At 40.5% G+C, this 17,156-nt stretch overlaps 2 protein-coding genes across 3 annotated transcripts; one reads left to right on the forward strand and one right to left on the reverse strand.

Annotated features, from left to right (window-relative positions):
- Positions 1 to 9,576: 9,576 nt before the first annotated feature.
- On the reverse strand, positions 9,577 to 13,780 carry LOC147260353 (transcriptional regulator protein Pur-beta). Its single transcript, XM_086206906.1, has one exon. It carries the CDS (start codon positions 13,741 to 13,743, stop codon positions 12,832 to 12,834), a length of 912 nt encoding a protein of 303 aa, XP_086063032.1. The 5' UTR covers positions 13,744 to 13,780; the 3' UTR covers positions 9,577 to 12,831.
- Positions 13,781 to 14,318: 538 nt separating this feature from the next.
- h2az2a (H2A.Z variant histone 2a) lies at positions 14,319 to 17,107 on the forward strand. 2 transcript variants are annotated; one of them, XM_086206904.1, is made up of 6 exons: positions 14,637 to 15,121; positions 15,202 to 15,259; positions 15,449 to 15,526; positions 15,620 to 15,733; positions 15,823 to 15,952; positions 16,160 to 17,107. In XM_086206904.1, exons 1-6 carry the CDS (start codon positions 15,012 to 15,014, stop codon positions 16,219 to 16,221), a joined length of 552 nt encoding a protein of 183 aa, XP_086063030.1. In that variant the 5' UTR covers positions 14,637 to 15,011; the 3' UTR covers positions 16,222 to 17,107. The 2 variants fall into 2 exon arrangements, with proteins under 2 accessions (XP_086063031.1, XP_086063030.1); XM_086206905.1 differs by lacking the exons at positions 14,637 to 15,121; positions 15,202 to 15,259 and adding an exon at positions 14,319 to 14,482.
- Positions 17,108 to 17,156: the final 49 nt, after the last annotated feature.

A 17,156-nucleotide genomic window follows, 5' to 3' on the forward strand; every position in this document is an offset into this window, starting at 1 on the left:
GATTACAGCATTCAAAATAATTCACAAGGGCTGTAGTTCTTTTTTCATGGCCTGCACATACTGTTTCTCTGCCATTAAAAAAAAGCTTGGGGACACTTCAGCTAAGGAGATACCAACAAAGCAAATACATAGTTTGTTGGGACAATGTTGGGCATGTTGCCAATTGAGAGAATTAATCTAAAATTCTAAGTTCAAGTTCAAGTTATTTTGTTAAAAAATCAAAGACAGCAACTCCCTTAGCAGCGTCGTAGAGAAAAATAGTGTAAACACAAAATACATGAATACATATTGCAACATACATAGTTGTTAGCCATTGTAGTAGGTAAGTAGCGGGCACACACACTCAATAGCAATGCAATTTAAAGTACAAATCTTAGTGTAAAATGTGCTAAGTCCAGTAAGAATATATTGGCTGGGGGGAACAAAGGAAGTGGTGGAGTGCCATCAATGCAGAGCCCAAATAAAAGTTATTGTCTGTGCTTATGTAGGTGGTGGGATTGGATGGGATGGGACAGGGTGCTGAGTGTGCAGGCTGTGGGGTTTAGTTTAACAGCCTGACTACTTTGGGGAAAACTATTCATTCTGGTGGTTCTTGCCCAACTACCAGAATGAGGAACAATACCTTCTCCCTGAGGGCATGAGTACAAAAATGGTGAAGGATGTATAGTTCACTTACCTGAAGGAATGTATTGAAAAAGCTGCATTGTAAATCCACTCATTATTTCAGGACTTCTGTCTAATATATTAGAATGCCATTACTTTAATGGATGTTTTCCATGATGAAACAGAGGATAGACACAATACTTTTGGCTTTAAAAAATTGTTTTTTTTGGAATACTTTTGAGAGCCTTTTCAATATCTAAAATAAAATCCAGAAGTTTTCCAGTTATTTACTTCCTGTAAGCCTGTCTTGGTCAACCGGTGGAAGTATTTCTAATTATCAGTGACTAACGGAAGCATATGGGACCTAAAAAAAACTGCAGAGTAACCATGATAATGCATGGGTTCCCACTCAAGACCTATCATTTATAATATACCCCTTATCCATCCATCCATCCATTTTCTTCCCTGTTAAGGGACACAGGGGGCCTGGATCCCAGCAGCTACAGGCAAGTGGTGGGTTCACCCTGGACAGGTCACCAGTCCATCGCAGGGCCAACACATAGAGACAGACAACCATTCACACTCACAGTCACACCTACAGTCAATTTAGAGTATCAATCAGCCTCGTCCCCTCTTGATGTCTTTGGACTCTGGGAGGAAGCTGGAGTACCAGAGAGAACCCACGCAGGTACAGGGAGAACATGGAGACTCACACAGAAAGATCCCGTGCTGGACTCGAACCCCGAACCTTCTTGCTGTGAGGCGACAGTGCTGACCACTGCACCACTGTGCTGCCCTTTTCTAATCTATATCTTATCTGAATAATTGTAGACCACAAATTTGGTTCCACTATTAATCTGCCAAATCACCAGTTCTGCAGATGACCTCATCATAACAAAATAAAATGGTTGGCATATTGTGTAAGCTTTCTTCAGCAGCCAAAAAAAAAAAAAAGGAAAATATCACATTAGCAATTTTTATGCTCCACTGAAACAGCTAAAAAACTTTTTCCTGAACTACAATATCTCCAGGTGTGACTCTCTTCTCTCTACCTTCTTAGCAGTTTCTGTGGACAGCTGAGATGAAAAGATTGTGTGGAGCTGGTTACCAAATAGTGGTTACTTGATCTCTGCTGCCTACATGTGGCAGAACTGACATACTACCATTCTGATTTGTGATTACATAGAAAGCTGATTTGGCATGGAATAAATAACACTGATTGTGCCATCTAGCAAAAAGAAGAGGTTACTTGTGGCAGTTGTGTGAATAAGAGTCAGGAAATCTTGCACAGGAGGACTTTTAAGTTTTTCAGGCTCCCAGTCTTTGTGAGATACAATATTCCAATCTTGGGCAGTATGGTGGTGCAGTGGTCAGCACTGTCGCCTCGCAGTAAAACGGTTCGAATCCTGGCTCAGCACGGGATCTTTCTGTGTGAGTCTCCATGTTCTCCCTGTTCCTGTGTGGGTTCTCTCTGGTACTCCAGCTTCCTCCCACAGTCCAAAGACATCAAGAGAGGACGAGGCTGATTGATACTCTAAATTGACTGTAGGTGTGACTGTGAGTGTGAATGGTTGTTCGTCTCTATGTTTTGGCCCTGCAATGTATGAATGACCCATCCAGGGTGAACCCCGCCTCTGGCCCGAAGGCTGCTAGGATAGGCTCCAGCCCCCCCACGACCTTTAACAGGATAAGTGTGGAAAATGGATGGATGGATGGATGGAGGTGTTTTTCCATCTACTGAGGTCAAGAGTGACTACTTTATTCTGTTATACCAAGGTCAGAGCTTGATTATCTCTTTATCATGGTGACAAATCTGATTTCTGCAAAACATGTAACTCCTTACAACTCCTGTTAATATCTCTTAAAACACAGTGCTCCAGTGGTTGTGCTTCCTGATAGGGATGCATGATGATACTGCCATGTCATCTATATTTGCTTTTTAGTGAAATTGAAGATGTTTATATTGACCTAATTTTTCTCAAGCCTCTTCTTGAGCACACTGAAACATTTGTGATTCCTTGGCTTTTCTAAATGTTTAGAAATAAAGAAAAAAACGTCTTATTCACAATATTTACAGCCTGTGTGGACGTTTGTCGTGAATTTGAGGAAATTCCCTTCAAGCAATCCTGAGACAGGCTGTTTATGTGAGATAACTGTGACCTTGACCTTTCACCCTGGATGGCCAGTTCATCTTTTCAGTTCATCCTAGAGTTACATTTGGGTTAACATTTGAAAAAAAAAATCATTCAAGGTGCTCTTGAAATATCGTGTTGATGAGAACGTGACGGATGTTGCTTTATGTGAGGTGATATGACCTTGGCCATTGACCACCAAAATATTTTCAGTTCAGAGATATTGCATGTTAACAAGAATGGGATGGATGGACAACTTGAAGACAAACTGGCTCTTTATTTGGCAAAACCCTGTTATCCCATTTTTCAACTTTTTCACTTAGGTTGTGCAAACTCCATTTAATCTATTAGTTTTTATTTTCATTTAAAAGCTGTCACCCCTCAGCAGTGAGCTTTTATTTTGGAATGTCGATTAAAAAAGAGGAAGATAGACAGCAAAAGCAGGGCAGTTTTGCTCTGGAAGAATGACTTTGTTCAACTGTGGTGTCAGTAAGGCTCAGTGAATTGAACTGACAGTGAGGGCATGAAAGGCAGAAATGCTGAGGTCCTGTGAGAAGAGCAGCTCCAGAGACATAAAATAGTACGCTAGAGGAGAGAGTGTGTGTGTGCATCACATGCTGCTGCATCCCTCAGTGGTTAACTTCTGCGGACTCTAACCATTCTCTGTATCCACACATGGGATTATGATGACGCTGTGTCATGCGCACAGAAGTACAGTTTGCATGCTCGTGCAGCATTTCTTACACATGGCAACACTGGGCTAAAAATAGCTCATTCACTGGTATAGGATATTTGCTCAGCAAAGAGGGACCCCCAGCTGCTCTAGTCTAAATTTCATGTGTGTATTCCCATTTGTTACTCCCTCAACCTTCCTCATCCTCATCCTCCTCTCTGTGCTCTTTTAGTCTCTTACCACATTCACCTTTCATTTAAATTTCTATACACTGGAGCCCACAATAGCCATTGGCCAGACACATTGCATTTTTGGGTTGTCCATCCATCTGTCCTATATAGGGTAGGATAGGAAGGTCATCATATTAGGCCTAAACTTCCACTTGGAGCACAGGATGAACTGAGAACATTCTGGTGGTCAAAAATCAAGGTCACCGTCACCTCTCATGATTTTGATACTTCAACAACACCGTAAAAGAACTTTGAATGTTCTTTGAACTTCTTCTCTCATGTCCACTGGGACATAAAGTTGAATTGAAAAGGTTTTAAAAGGTCAAAAGTATAGTTCATACAACTGTAATGTTTTATTTCTAGGTTTGAAATCAGCTGCTGATCAGGAAGCTTCAAAAGGAAACCCACTTTCTTCCTTGTAATTACACATTAAGCATGAATATGCTTGAATTTCTTAATTCTTTCATCTGAGTAGATTATGAAAAAACAGCTCTGTCTGAATGTTCCTTATCTCTTTTGCAGACTTTGGTCTTGGAATCTCCACATGTAGGCCCATGACAGATTACGATAACTCTGTCCATATCAGTCAAAGTTTAGATCACAAAAGCAACTTGACTAAAAACAGCATCACCAGATCTGATGAAAATATTCAAAATGATGATAAAAATAGCCTCTAAACACCACATTATGTGGGGTTGGGCATCAGTGTATGTGCTAGCGAGGCGGCATGGTGGTGCAGTGGTTGGCACTGTCGCCTCACAGCAAGGGTTCAAGTCCAAGGGTTCTGGGTTCGAGTCCAAGCTTGGGCACAGGATCTTTCTGTGTGGAGATTGTATGTCCTCCCTGTGCCTACATGGGTTCTCTCCAGGTACTCCAGCTTCCTCCCACAGTCAAGGACATGCAAGAGGGGACGAGGCTGACTGATACTCTAAATTGACCGTAGGTGTGACTGTGAATGGTTGTTTGTCTCTGTATGTTGACCCTGTGATGGACTGGTGTTCAAGGAGAATCCCCGCCTCTCGCACGTAGCCGCTGGGATAGGCTCCAGCCCCCCCCCCCCCCCCCGCCCCCCGCAACCCTTAACGAGAATAAGCGGAAGACAATGGATGGATGGGTTGTCATTCTCATCCTCTTTCACAAATTGGCCGTGATTAGTTGTAGCAGTTGATCTTTAAGTCATCAACCAACATTTTGTTTTGTAGTCTAAACTTTTTAGGCATTAGATCACTGACTGTGTATCAGACAATGTGTCAGATACTAAAATTCGCCTAAATCTTGAAATTTTTAATTACTTCACAGCGAATAATCTGCACATCCCTGGTTATGCAGGCAAGGACTCTCGGAGAAAAGAATATTTGATTAGGACGAAGGTATGCAAACACTGCCCACCGGCTACCATTCATTTTGCGAAGCTAAACAGCAGTTAGCTGGTGTCGAAGGACTCAGCTCCCCCTCCGCTAGTCTAGCCCCGTGGAGGATGATATTTTAAAGGGAATTCCCCAAAAGTTGACTTGTTCCTTATGTAGCTGCAATTTTGTACAGTTGCATGAAAGCTTGTCAAGCTTGCATACAACTCCTAAACAAAGCATCAATCATTTTATTACCCGTCCATTTTCTCCTACAAGTAATTTAGTCTTTATTGCTTGGAACATGGAGACACAAGGAGCAGAAAAAATATTTCTGCAAGATCTCACTTTAAATGTCTCTGTTTCATGTACATATGGTTTATTAAATGTTATGAAACAAACAGTTGTCTAATGACCTAGCTTTGTAAGCAGTGCAGGACTACAAGGTGAGTGAAGCAGATTTCAAACCCTAACATGAATCTAACAATTTGTGTCTTGTGATTCCAAGCCACTTCACAATCCATCCCTCAAAGTCTTTAGTAACAAACAGTTGAGAATAAACTAGAATGTGTGCAAATATACTCATGAATGGAAATGCTTTCTCTGGTCTCTCATTCGATTCTGTTTCTCAGCTGCACTCTTTTAAAGCTGAGGGTCACTTATTGTGTGATCTTATCCCTGTTTAAGAGATCGATGTGTTCATCATGTAAGGAGCACAACTTTAAGTCAAAACAAAATCTGACGAAGTGGGTTTCAATTCCAATGAATGTTTAACTTTTATTTAACTGAGATAAGCTTCAGTGACTATAAAAAACTCTTTTATAAGAGGGTCCAACCCAAGTTGGGCAGCAAAAATAACAGCCATAACAACTGAAATAAAAGCTAAATTAAAGAATAAAAAAATATGAAATCCATCCATCCCTTGTATTCCGCTCATGCCAGCGGCGAGAAGCAGGCCCATCACAGGGCCAACACTTATAGACAAACAACCATTCACACTCACAGTCACACCTACAGTCAATTTAGAGTATCAATCAGCCTCGTCCCCTCTTGATGTCTTTGGACTGTGGGAGGAAGCTGGAGTACCAGAGAGAACCCACACAGGCACAGGGAGAACATGCAGACTCCACAGAGAAAGATCCCCTGCCCGAGCCGGGACTCGAACCCAGAACCTTCTGGCTGTGAGGCGACAGTGCGAACCACTGCACCACCGTGCAGCCAACACATAAAGTCTTTATCAGTACTTGTTAGAGTAACCATCATCAGGATTAAAAGCGGTGATATGAATCAATCAGAAATCTTCTGTCCCCATGGAATCGAATGCTTCTTTTCAAAGTTTAGGCTACGAGCTTCTGAAACTCTTATCAGGCATTACACAACAGTATTTTGTAGGAGTGATGGGTTGTTAGAGAGAGGGCTTGTATCTGTGGAGCTGGCCATCAGGACACCATAGATGTGAAATAATCCTGACTTTTATTGGCACCCAGCCCAATGGGGTATTACATGCCCATGAGCTGTCTTTTTGCTCATTCACACACACTAGGGCTCTGTCTCTCTTAATTTCTCCTATCTAAATACACTGTTCATCACTTGGTACACACTGAGGTCACCGGGGATGTGTGTGACGTAGGGAGGAAAGGGTTGGTCCCGGTTTGTGTGAATGAACGCGTATGTGCATGCATAAGCACAAACAGCATTTGTATGGTGGAATCATGGGGCTAAAGAGGGGTAGTTGAGTACACAGTGGAGGATTGAGTGTCATCTCCACAGGGAATCATGGATCACAGTGCACACCAATGACACTGCATTTAAACAGCACCCACACAACAGGCCTTCTCCTTTAAAGCCTTCATCCAGTAACAAATTTAGGGGTTTTTTTGTATAATGCTTTCCTGAAATGATGACACATAAAGAGATTAGATTTGAAGGTTATTCCTTTTTTAAAAAAAAAAAAGTTCTAACAAAACTGTGATTGATTACAAATCTGTGCTTTATTGAAATGGGTTGTTAAAGAGTTTTCTAGACTCAAGTCGTCACCTCTGTCATTGGATCTGTGTTGAGGTTATCTTCCTCACCCAAAGCTTATCTGTTTACCTGTTCTGCATTCTGCTGTAGTGGAAAACTGTGTTTGGGGATGATGAAAATTAATTGCATTGTCAACACCTCAGCTATTAGATAACAAACACTATGTGGTATTTTGTACATATATCAATATCATAGAAGATATTACTGTGTATACAACTGGTTTGATATGACAAAGTGATGAAACAGTATATTATCACATTTTTGCTGTGTGGAGCAGCTATTTTGATTTGTGATCTCAGGGTTCATCAGGCATTTTTGAGTTTGTGACTGGAAAATTTGACCTCAGGTTCTAACTAGGTTCTAATTAGAAGGATCAACTGGAATGATTCTTAAGTCCTGTTTTAGAAGATTTTCCCTCAAAGTCTAGCTGAAATAGCTTGTTGAGATTGTCTGGCTAATTTGTAATTTCAATGGAATTCTGAAAAGTAGGTATATCCGTAGCATTTACACTGATGGGAAAGCCTATCAGTCTGGGACAGAAAACCCATCTTGTGCTCCATGTAGCTCCTGAAGAAGTCTACATGTCCCACTTTCTTCAGCCTAAATAAATTCCAGTTGGTGGGCCTGAAATTACAACATTTTGGGGTAAGACAATTAGTTTGAAGGAGCAAACAGCTATAGACATACTGAAACATAATTTTTGCTGGCATGCAAGATGATACTATACTGGCTCTTAGACATACTGTATGTATGTATGCCACTAAAACCTGAAGATTGGTATATTTATTTTGCTGTAGAAATACAAATACTTATGAAGTCTCCTCTGTTGAGTAGGAGAGAAAAAGTAGACTCCTCTGATGTCTTTTCCTGAATCATCTTTCCTCTGAGTCTTGACAGACAACAGACAGCTGGCCAACTGTCACTGACCTCTAAAATAAAATGTGCCTCGTCAGGTCTTTTGCATGCTGACCTGTCAACCTGCACTGTGTATATTTAGGCTTCACGCACACCTCGAAGGATGCACGGTTGGTTCTTCAGAACTGCTTCCTGGACTTTGAGTGATGTAGCAGCAGATGTAGTGACAACAGTAGTCAGGTGAGCGTGGGCAAAGACAGGGTTTCTGCATGGTGTAACACTTCTTTTGTGATAGCACATGAAATGCATTTTAAAACCCTTTTCACAAACATATCAAACGAGATTATAAAATCTGGACTTCAATCAAAAGTTACTGTTTTTTTTCCACTTTTAAATGTATGTATTCCATGTAAAGATTCTATGGGGTTAACAGACATTTTTAACGTATTGATTTCCATGACATTTCAAAGCCTTTGAGAACATTTCTCATTTACCATACAACAGTGTGCTGATATCCTCTTTTTTTGTATCACTTTTTTAATCCTGCACCTGTTCAGATTTTTATTCAGATGCACTCTTTTGCACTATACTTTACAATTTTTCATGATCATACTGTCAAAAAGAGTGTTTACACGTGAAAAATATACACAGAATTGCATATAGAAATGTAGCAGCTTATATATTACATCTAGCAGAAATTAATAACAAACCACCTGGTTTGATACAACATATATAAATATGTAATATATAAATGACTATTAATGAAGGGATTTTCCTCAGCTGATCTAAACTGAACCAGATATACCAGTACTCTCATTTATAAAGCAAATTTTCATGACTTTTACCATTATTTTTATTCAAAAATTCTACAACTTTCCAGGTCTTTTATGACAAAATAAACCCTGTCATTAATGATTGAAGTAATGGTATGAAGACAAAGAAACTTTCATTAAGTTTTATTGCTACCGTTGCTCCAGTGGAGACGATGTTTGCTTTAAGTTTGATGTTGCTGAATGAAACTCTGGATTGGTGAGTGCCACCATGAAAATGTTCTGCGTTATAGTCTCTAGTCTGGGATGATGGGGTTTGATGAAATGACAACACCAAAAAGAGAATCTCAGCAACCCACAGTTTTCTTTAGTTTGAGTAAAATAAATTTAAGGTTTATATGCAAAATCTCAGCATATGCCTCCATTCTCCTCCTTCAACAGTAAAATTCAAATATTTTCAAGTCATGTCACCGGAAAAATTCAAAACTCCAGTTGCCCCATCTCAATTGCCATGAATGCAATTGTGAAAAACAAAGTTTACAGAATTCCTTTGCTCCCACATCAACCAATGTATGTTGTCACATTTTTTATCAGCCACTGATTTTAACAGATTGTATGTATTGATATTGATTATGCAAGGCTTTAAATAGCAGATAAATATAATGATTTTTGGACTTAGATGTGTGATTGAATGGATGAAACACCAGATTATGTTGAAAATTTTGTATTTTTCTCCTCAAAGGAATTAATTTGAATTCCTTTATTTATTTATGTGTTTATTTAACCTTTATTTAACCAGGGAAAGCCATTAAGAGCAGGCTGTCTTTTACAAGAATACCCTGATTACGTTACAGTTAAATACATCAAAGAAAACCCCAGTTTACAACAACGAAATATGTATGAGGAATACAGAGACACTAATGACACATGAGAAGCGAAAACACAATTCCCTGTGTTCACATTAACAAATAGCCAAAAACATCAACGTGTAAAGCAAAACTTAAGGAAAACGTATACACTCACTGTGCTCTGACAGTTATGAGACATTTAAATTGGTAATAAGGCATAAGCTTGTCTAATTGTAAGAGCTCCTTCAGGTTGTTTGATTTGTTAGTGGGATGAAAAAAAAAATCCCCAATCTTGGCATTGACAAAATAGTTTCAAGAACAAAACACACATGGGATGTAATGCAATGAAACATGGACCTTTTAACTAAAATATATATATAAATAAAAAATATGTTAAGTATCCAGGAAGGCTTTTTTTGCATGGACTTTACATATAAATAAATAACAGTGCTGTTCCCTTCCACTGCTAATGACACCCATCCATATTCCTAACGTTGGAAACGAAATTAAGCAAACTCTGTTCTGCTTTCAGAATTGTGGTGTGAAAATGTGTCTTGAGTCAACATGCCAGTCACTTTGAACGTTGAGCATGAAAGTTCTGTATTGTCTTTGGAAACACTGATTTGAAGAAAAAAAAATAGTTACAACACATTAAAACTAAGGATAAAGCCAAAGATTCAATTTTATTTTTCCAACCATATTGGTCAATAATAGGGACAAATTTCGATCAGGTTATACTCTTCTCAGTGACTAGAGGGCACTCAAACCCAATGAAAACATTTGCCAATTTTAGAAATGTTAAACAGGTCTGCCTGAAAGTTTAATTGGTACCTCCTTGTCCCAGGCTACATATTGCCAGCACATTTGTTGAAATTCAGCTTCATATATTTTGTATAATTCTGCATGCAACCCAAAGCAAAAAGCATTCATTTAAACTTTTTGTGGCAATGCTTTAAAACATTAAGATTAATAAAGATTTGGGACCACAAAGAACAAAAAGCACCTCGTTTTGTTGTGCGGTACCTGTTGTTTAACATCTGCTTGTCAATAATAATAATACAACAGTGTCGCTGCTCTTAAGACAGAGGGACCTCCACCCTGAAGTCAGAGGAGAAAAAGACCACACCTCTCCTGAGCAAAAACCTTGTTTATTTCTCGTTGAAAGGAACTTTGTATAATATTACAGCAGAACACACATGACTGAAACAGCTGCCATTTCACGTAACACAGTACAGGAAGAGGGATGTAGTTCAATCTCATGTGTAATATCATATATAGTATATTTATATCAATAGAAAAGAACAAAACTATTGCTCCCAGGTGTTGATTTTTTTTTCATATGGCATTTTTCTGCTGTGATGAAGTGGATAAAGTAAAATTCAACGAGAGGTTTACACACCAAAGGAAGTGGGACGATGAAAGTGACATTCCCCAAAAAGCATGGGAACTCTGTGGCATTTTTTCTCATTTACTATTAGGTTTAGAAGTAAACTTTTTTTCCATTGCAATATAAAATAAAACTTGAAACCGCTCTCAAAAAATGGATAAATACCATCATACAGCAATCAGAGTATGCAAAGAAACAAACAAAAAGCAGCTCTGTTAAGAGCAGGCATGCAAAAATGATGTATCTAAAAAGAAGCACTAAAGACAAACTGTTGATGACTGCAGATTCTGTTTACGTCGTATGGCAACTGATGGAAAGCCGGTTTATGACTGATCATGGTAAAACAGGTAGACTGAAACGAGGGGACAACTTGATGCTCTGTAAAGTGAACTGGAGTGCCGAGTGTTTGCTGACAAACTAGTTGTTTCTAAAGATTGCTATAGCATACTCTCAATTTTTTTGTAATTTCCTCTAAGGAATAAAAGAAATGTTAGGAAAAAAAGCAGGTATGAAATATCATCCTGGACAGTTGCATCCAAGTTTAGTGTTTTAAATAAACCACTTTAGGCAGCATTATCTAATAAATGTCTCATATTTCTAAGACATATCTCAATATATCTCTTTTGAAAAATAATTCTATCTATATTGATTTTTAGTAAGTAAATCTCTTCCAGTATATATATATTTTTCCTTTAGGTACAGCACCCCTGTGTGGGTTTTTGTTTTCCCAAAGCACCAAATTTTTCTTACAATCAGACTGAATATTACTTCAGTCGTTAATGGTCTGAGTTCAAGATTAAAGGATCCAAATGACACACCCTAAATAAGCTGACAAGGTCAATTCCCTTAGCTCAAACTCAGCAATATTATGCTTTAACTTGAAAAATCTTGACTAGTGCTAGAGGCCTGAGCTCACAGCATCCTTCCTGACAAAAGCTCACAGGGGTCAAACATGGGGCCTGCATTGCAGGAGACGTCATCAGTTGCCACAGACGTCTCAACTAAAAGTGGCTGACCAGATCTGTGCCCAGAACCTCTGGAGAATGACGCTCAGGCACAGGTAATATCCCGAAGTTTAGCGCCAGCCCTGAGATACAACAAGCTACTTGTGAGCAGGTATCGCTGTATTTCAGCTGTCAGAGCAGGAAGTTAGCATCTGAAGGATGCCCAGGAGGGAGGGAGGGAAGACTGGGGAGGTCATATGGACTCATTTGGATTGTCCAGAGAATCCAAATGAGTCATGTGCTTGTCAATCACCTCACAGGACCTTGCTGAGCTGAATGGATGTCCTGCAATGCCAAAGATGCCTCCTAAAGCCGGGACCAAGGTTCTGAGTGTTGGTGGGTCTGTCTGGGCTGTTTGTTACAAGTCACTTTGGACAAAAACACACAGCCATGGTGAGTGATGCAGGCGCTGGATTGCACACTGCACCTGTTGGTCTGCACAGGTCTTCACACTTTCTTATTATCAACACACAAACTACAGGTCAGCGCCAGGTGAGCTCTTATTGGATATCAACCAGGAAGTGGGACCAACTGCTGTGTCTTGAGCACTGTCAAACTGAACTTGCTGGGCTTCATGTGTGAGGTCTATATATATATATATATATATATATATATATATATATATATATATATATATATATATACACACATATATATACATACACACACACATACATACATATATATCAATTTTTCATCAGAGGGGGATCTCATACAGGAGCTGACGATTGCAGGCCGCACGCATTTCGCTATAACATCCACCTAAACTTTAGAACAGGGTTCTCTTATATAGACAGTAATTTCTCAGTCAAATATACTTTTTTTTTATTTTACTCCGTTGTTTTAGCATTTTAAAGTTCGATTCGTCATGCACAGAACAGTCGTTCCACTCCCTCTGTTTCTGTTTATCACCAGGCTTTGCATCATGTTGTCAGCTTCATCACAAGTAACCTGTCCATCAATCGTCGTCCACGTCGTCGCCCTCTGACTCTTCTCCGGTTCTCCTCTCGTACATCTTATCCCGGTGCCGGTCCTGGATCTCTTTCATCTCCTCGGCGTAGCGGCTGAACGCTCCCCCGAACTTGCTCCAAGCCTTGAAAGGGATTGTAATAGAGTTTCTATAACTGGGCTTCACTTCGCTCACCCGCAAGAAAACTCCGTACTTGTTGGACCCCACGTCAAAGAAGAACCGCTTAGAGTCCACCATGATTGAGGTGCCCTCCGGAAGCTCACTATAGCCCCCAGCCCCTCCGCCACCAGCCAGCTCCTCCTCATCTCCGCCGTAGTCGTCTATCAACTTGGCCAAGGCGTCACGGAACTCTATTAAGCCCTGTGCCGGGAGTGCGATGGTTTGTCCGGCCTGCAGGCCAGCACCGGGAATGCCACCCACCCCAACTCCAAAACCGGGGCCTCGGTTGACGGTCTGCCGGATCCGTAGAAACCGACCCCGCTGGTTCTCCTTCAGGTCGAGGTAGTATTTGCGGTTCTCACGCACCAGGAATTCGCTCTTCAAGGCCCTTCGAGGCCCGGTGTCATCCCCACCGGATGACTGAGCGATCTGCTCTGGGGTGCTAGGCCCAAGCTGGGCGTAGTGCTCTATGAAATCCCCCAGGTAGTCACGGAACTCTGCAGCAACTGACATAGAGAGGGTCAGCCGACTTTTAGAGCCACCAGCGCCGACCTCGGCGATTTTGATGAACCGGCCTTTGGCGTTCTGCTTCACGTCAAGGTAGAAGCGTTTGTTCTGAATGTCCAACCGCTTCGAGGCCAGCTCCTGTGTCTCCGGTTCCCGCTGGTAATGCTGGAATCCGCCGCCTCCTCCCCCTCCGCTGCTGCCACCGCGCTCACTACCACTGTCCCCATCCGCCATCTTCGCCACCAGCAGCCCGTTTCTCTGCGTAGCATTGACCCCCACCCCCTTTGCCTGACGAGCTCACTGAGGAAACCGGACGCTGCTTGTTCGGCTCTGATTGGCCACTGCAGCTGGCAATCACATCATCTGACAGATCCTGGAATTGTCATTCGCTGTGTCTTCTGTCTATTATTATAACGCAAACGCCTTCTAAATGACGTTCCAGTACAAATTGTATTTACAGTCCATAACAGCAACGTGAGTACTAAACCCATGGTTACTAAACATTATAGCAGGGGGGTTGTCCTTTAGGGAATTGACGGTTGGTATGTTTAGCTTTCCGAATACTGAAAGGAACAGAAATTTGAAATTTGCAATATTTGAGAATGCCCTAGAGTTGAAATTGCTGTGTTTTTCGCAAATACAGTGTCCTGATAATGTATTTTGCTCATTTTTGGAATGGATGCCCCTGGAAGGACACTCCACATTCACAGTCCCGCCTACTTGTTGGTTCCGTGCGCAAAGGCAGGCGCGATGATCCTAGGGTGGGGGATGGGAAGATGTTCTGCAAGCAGTTTGGCGATTGGTCAAAGCGGAAATTCGAAGTAACAATGCGCCCTCTTATTGGTCGCGTGGACTCCCACGACGGGTCGCATGCAAAAGACTTGCGAAAGGGTTTATTGTTTCTTTGGTCTCGGAAGCCGAAATTGTTTGCTATCTGTTCATTTCTGCTATCAAATAACGAGGCGGAGAAATGGTATGTGCTATTCGGTTACTGCAAAATGTGTTACAGGGCTTTTCGGTACACTTGTTCTGTAATTATGTGCAACCGCAGAAAGTCCTGGTTTGAATTTGAACTGGGGAATTCGGTCAGAAGGTGTGTGGATAAAAAAAGGTTTACCAAATAGCTAACTGTCAGCTAAAATCTTGACATGGAAAGTCCGACTTGCGTGTGTTTAATGCCGATTGTATTTGTCGGTGTGTGTTTTGGTCTTTTACAGAACGTGGGGTTTGTTTTGACTTCAAACTTCGAGTCACAAGCGAAGTAGGTTTTGGTTCGGTGTAGTCTATGAAAGGCGGATTAGCAACCGCTAGCAGGCTAAATTCAGCTATTTCATTAGCTTATCGGTAGGTTAACGCTCAATGTTAAGTGTTGATAAACGTTAGTGATCAATAGGAAAGCATAGACGTAGAAAATTAAGTGATACCGATCCAATCGTAACGTCCATCAGAATGATTTGGTCACAAAGGAAAACTTAATTTGTAAAAAGTGATGAAGTAGAAACATGAACCGTTTGAAAGACCACCGTCTGTTTTCGTTTTGCCGCGGGGCTTGTTGGAGCCCGCTGTCAAGTCCAAGTATTTTCGTCAGAATCGCTTTTTTTAATCATCCGATGTAAGCTTTCGAGTCATATTTACACAATTTCTGGAAAAAAGGTTATTATTACTGCCTTTGATTGTAATGTTTTATTTTAGGTTGGCGGGAAAATTAACAGTTAAACCGGTCATCCGAAATCATTTCAGCGCCATATTGGTTTGTTTTTGTGCCAACTTGCACACTGATTACGTTATTGTTATGATCTTTTTGTAACTCTTCTAGATTTTGATGCTCATTTGTCTAGTATTGTGTAAACAAGATACCGATGCGTTATTGTACATTGTTTAATTCTTATTTTCACATTTTATATCGTCTCCAAAATATTTTGGAATCATCCCCTTGCAGGCTGGGGGCAAGGCAGGAAAAGACAGTGGCAAAGCTAAGGCAAAAGCAGTGTCACGCTCACAGAGGGCTGGACTACAGGTAAATTTGGCATGTGGCATTCATCATGTGCTGTTCCCTTTTGATTGCAAAGTTTTATTTATTTTTTTTAAAGTTTTGTTTGTTTCCTGCCAGTTCCCAGTGGGTCGTATCCACAGGCACTTGAAGACTCGCACAACCAGCCATGGTCGCGTAGGAGCAACAGCGGCTGTGTACAGCGCTGCTATTCTCGAGTACCTCACGGCTGAAGTAAGCCTCCCTTGATTCATATGTGTATGTTATTGTTGCCTTCATTCTTGAGACTGTCACATTCTGTTCCTTGTCATTATTGTGCTCAGGTACTAGAGTTGGCGGGCAACGCGTCCAAAGACTTGAAGGTGAAGCGTATCACTCCCCGTCATTTGCAGCTGGCCATCCGTGGTGATGAAGAGTTGGACTCCCTTATCAAGGCAACGATTGCTGGAGGAGGTGAGTATATGCACTTCTTCGTGTCACATTTTGTGTTTTTAATGCCTCTGTTGTGTATATACTGTACATCATCATGTTATTTATGCCAACAAGCAGGAAACATATCGAGGTGTCTGTGTGTTGTGTTGAATAAGCACAGTTTTTAGGTCACAGCTACACATGTTTGAAGTGTGTAATCCCACCTTTTTTTTTTGTTTTTTTAATCAGGTGTCATTCCCCATATCCACAAGTCCCTCATCGGGAAGAAGGGCCAGCAGAAGACTGCATAGATGCCATGTTGACCAGATATTATGGGCTTGGGCTTTGATCGGACCAGGAGTTCACATTTGTTCTTTTTTTATTAATATTATAGAAAAGGAAGAGTGATTGTTAGACTTTGTGTTGTTAAATTTCTCCATTACTAGAAAAAAAAATGACAGAAAATCCCCCTTAATTGCCCCTTTGTATGTTTTATTGTAGGACGTTTGACTGGGGAGTTCATGATTTCAACTGGTGACCGTGAATTTGTTTGATTGGCCTGGGACTCTGTTATGTTTTATACTGAAAAAAGAAATTGTTAAAACTGTTTTTATATAAAAGTTGTTTTGTGGTTATTTCCTTGACGTTACAAAATTTACTATAACAGGTTTTTAAGAAGATATTTTTTGGACGGAATATTACAGCTAAATGGTGCTTTTTTCCTTCTTGACTTACTGTAATATTTTGAACTGCACAATGTTAGCGATGTATTAAAAAGGTTTTTTTTACATCAAAATGTAAAAATTGCTGGAAACAACTTATTGCTAGTGTCACATGTTTGATGTTTATAGCAGTTGCAGAGTGTTGAAACTTGAAATTTCAATGTGAAACGGTGCCAGTGAGGATTTTCCTCACTGTAACTTAATTTCCTGCCATCTGTCAATAACATGTCTGATTATAGTTGGTACCCTCACATTGACTATGAGTGGAACCTTGAAAACCTGACAGATCTGAGCCGGCTTAAGGCTTTAATCATGTACCTTCAATACTCAGACATATTTTATGTTTAAAATGAAATAGCCCGTCCTGGACTTCAGAGGAAACAAAACTTTTTTTTTTTTTAAAGTTGTGTTCAGGAAAATGACTTTCTGCGTATTTTATCTTTAAATAAAAACACCAATTGCGTGTTATCTTTGACTTGGTTTGAAACCGCTACTTGAAAAGGCATATCAATCGTTAAGTATGA

The sequence above is a fragment of the Aulostomus chinensis genome, chromosome 6 (genome assembly GCF_037954235.1).
Source record: "Aulostomus chinensis isolate RoL2024-O1b breed Wild chromosome 6, RoL_Achi_v1.0, whole genome shotgun sequence".
Taxonomy (NCBI): Eukaryota; Metazoa; Chordata; class Actinopteri; order Syngnathiformes; family Aulostomidae; genus Aulostomus; species Aulostomus chinensis.

Excerpts from the sequence above, each read along its gene's own strand:
- LOC147260353 (XM_086206906.1), bottom strand. The coding sequence starts at position 13,743 with ATGGCGGATGGGGACAGTGGTAGTGAGCGCGGTGGCAGCAGCGGAGGG.
- h2az2a (XM_086206904.1), top strand. The coding sequence starts at position 15,012 with ATGAACCGTTTGAAAGACCACCGTCTGTTTTCGTTTTGCCGCGGGGCT. Across the intron at positions 15,260-15,448 it reads ATCATTTCAGCGCCATATTG|GCTGGGGGCAAGGCAGGAAA; the intron begins GTTTGTTTTTGT and ends ATCCCCTTGCAG. Across the intron at positions 15,527-15,619 it reads CACAGAGGGCTGGACTACAG|TTCCCAGTGGGTCGTATCCA; the intron begins GTAAATTTGGCA and ends GTTTCCTGCCAG.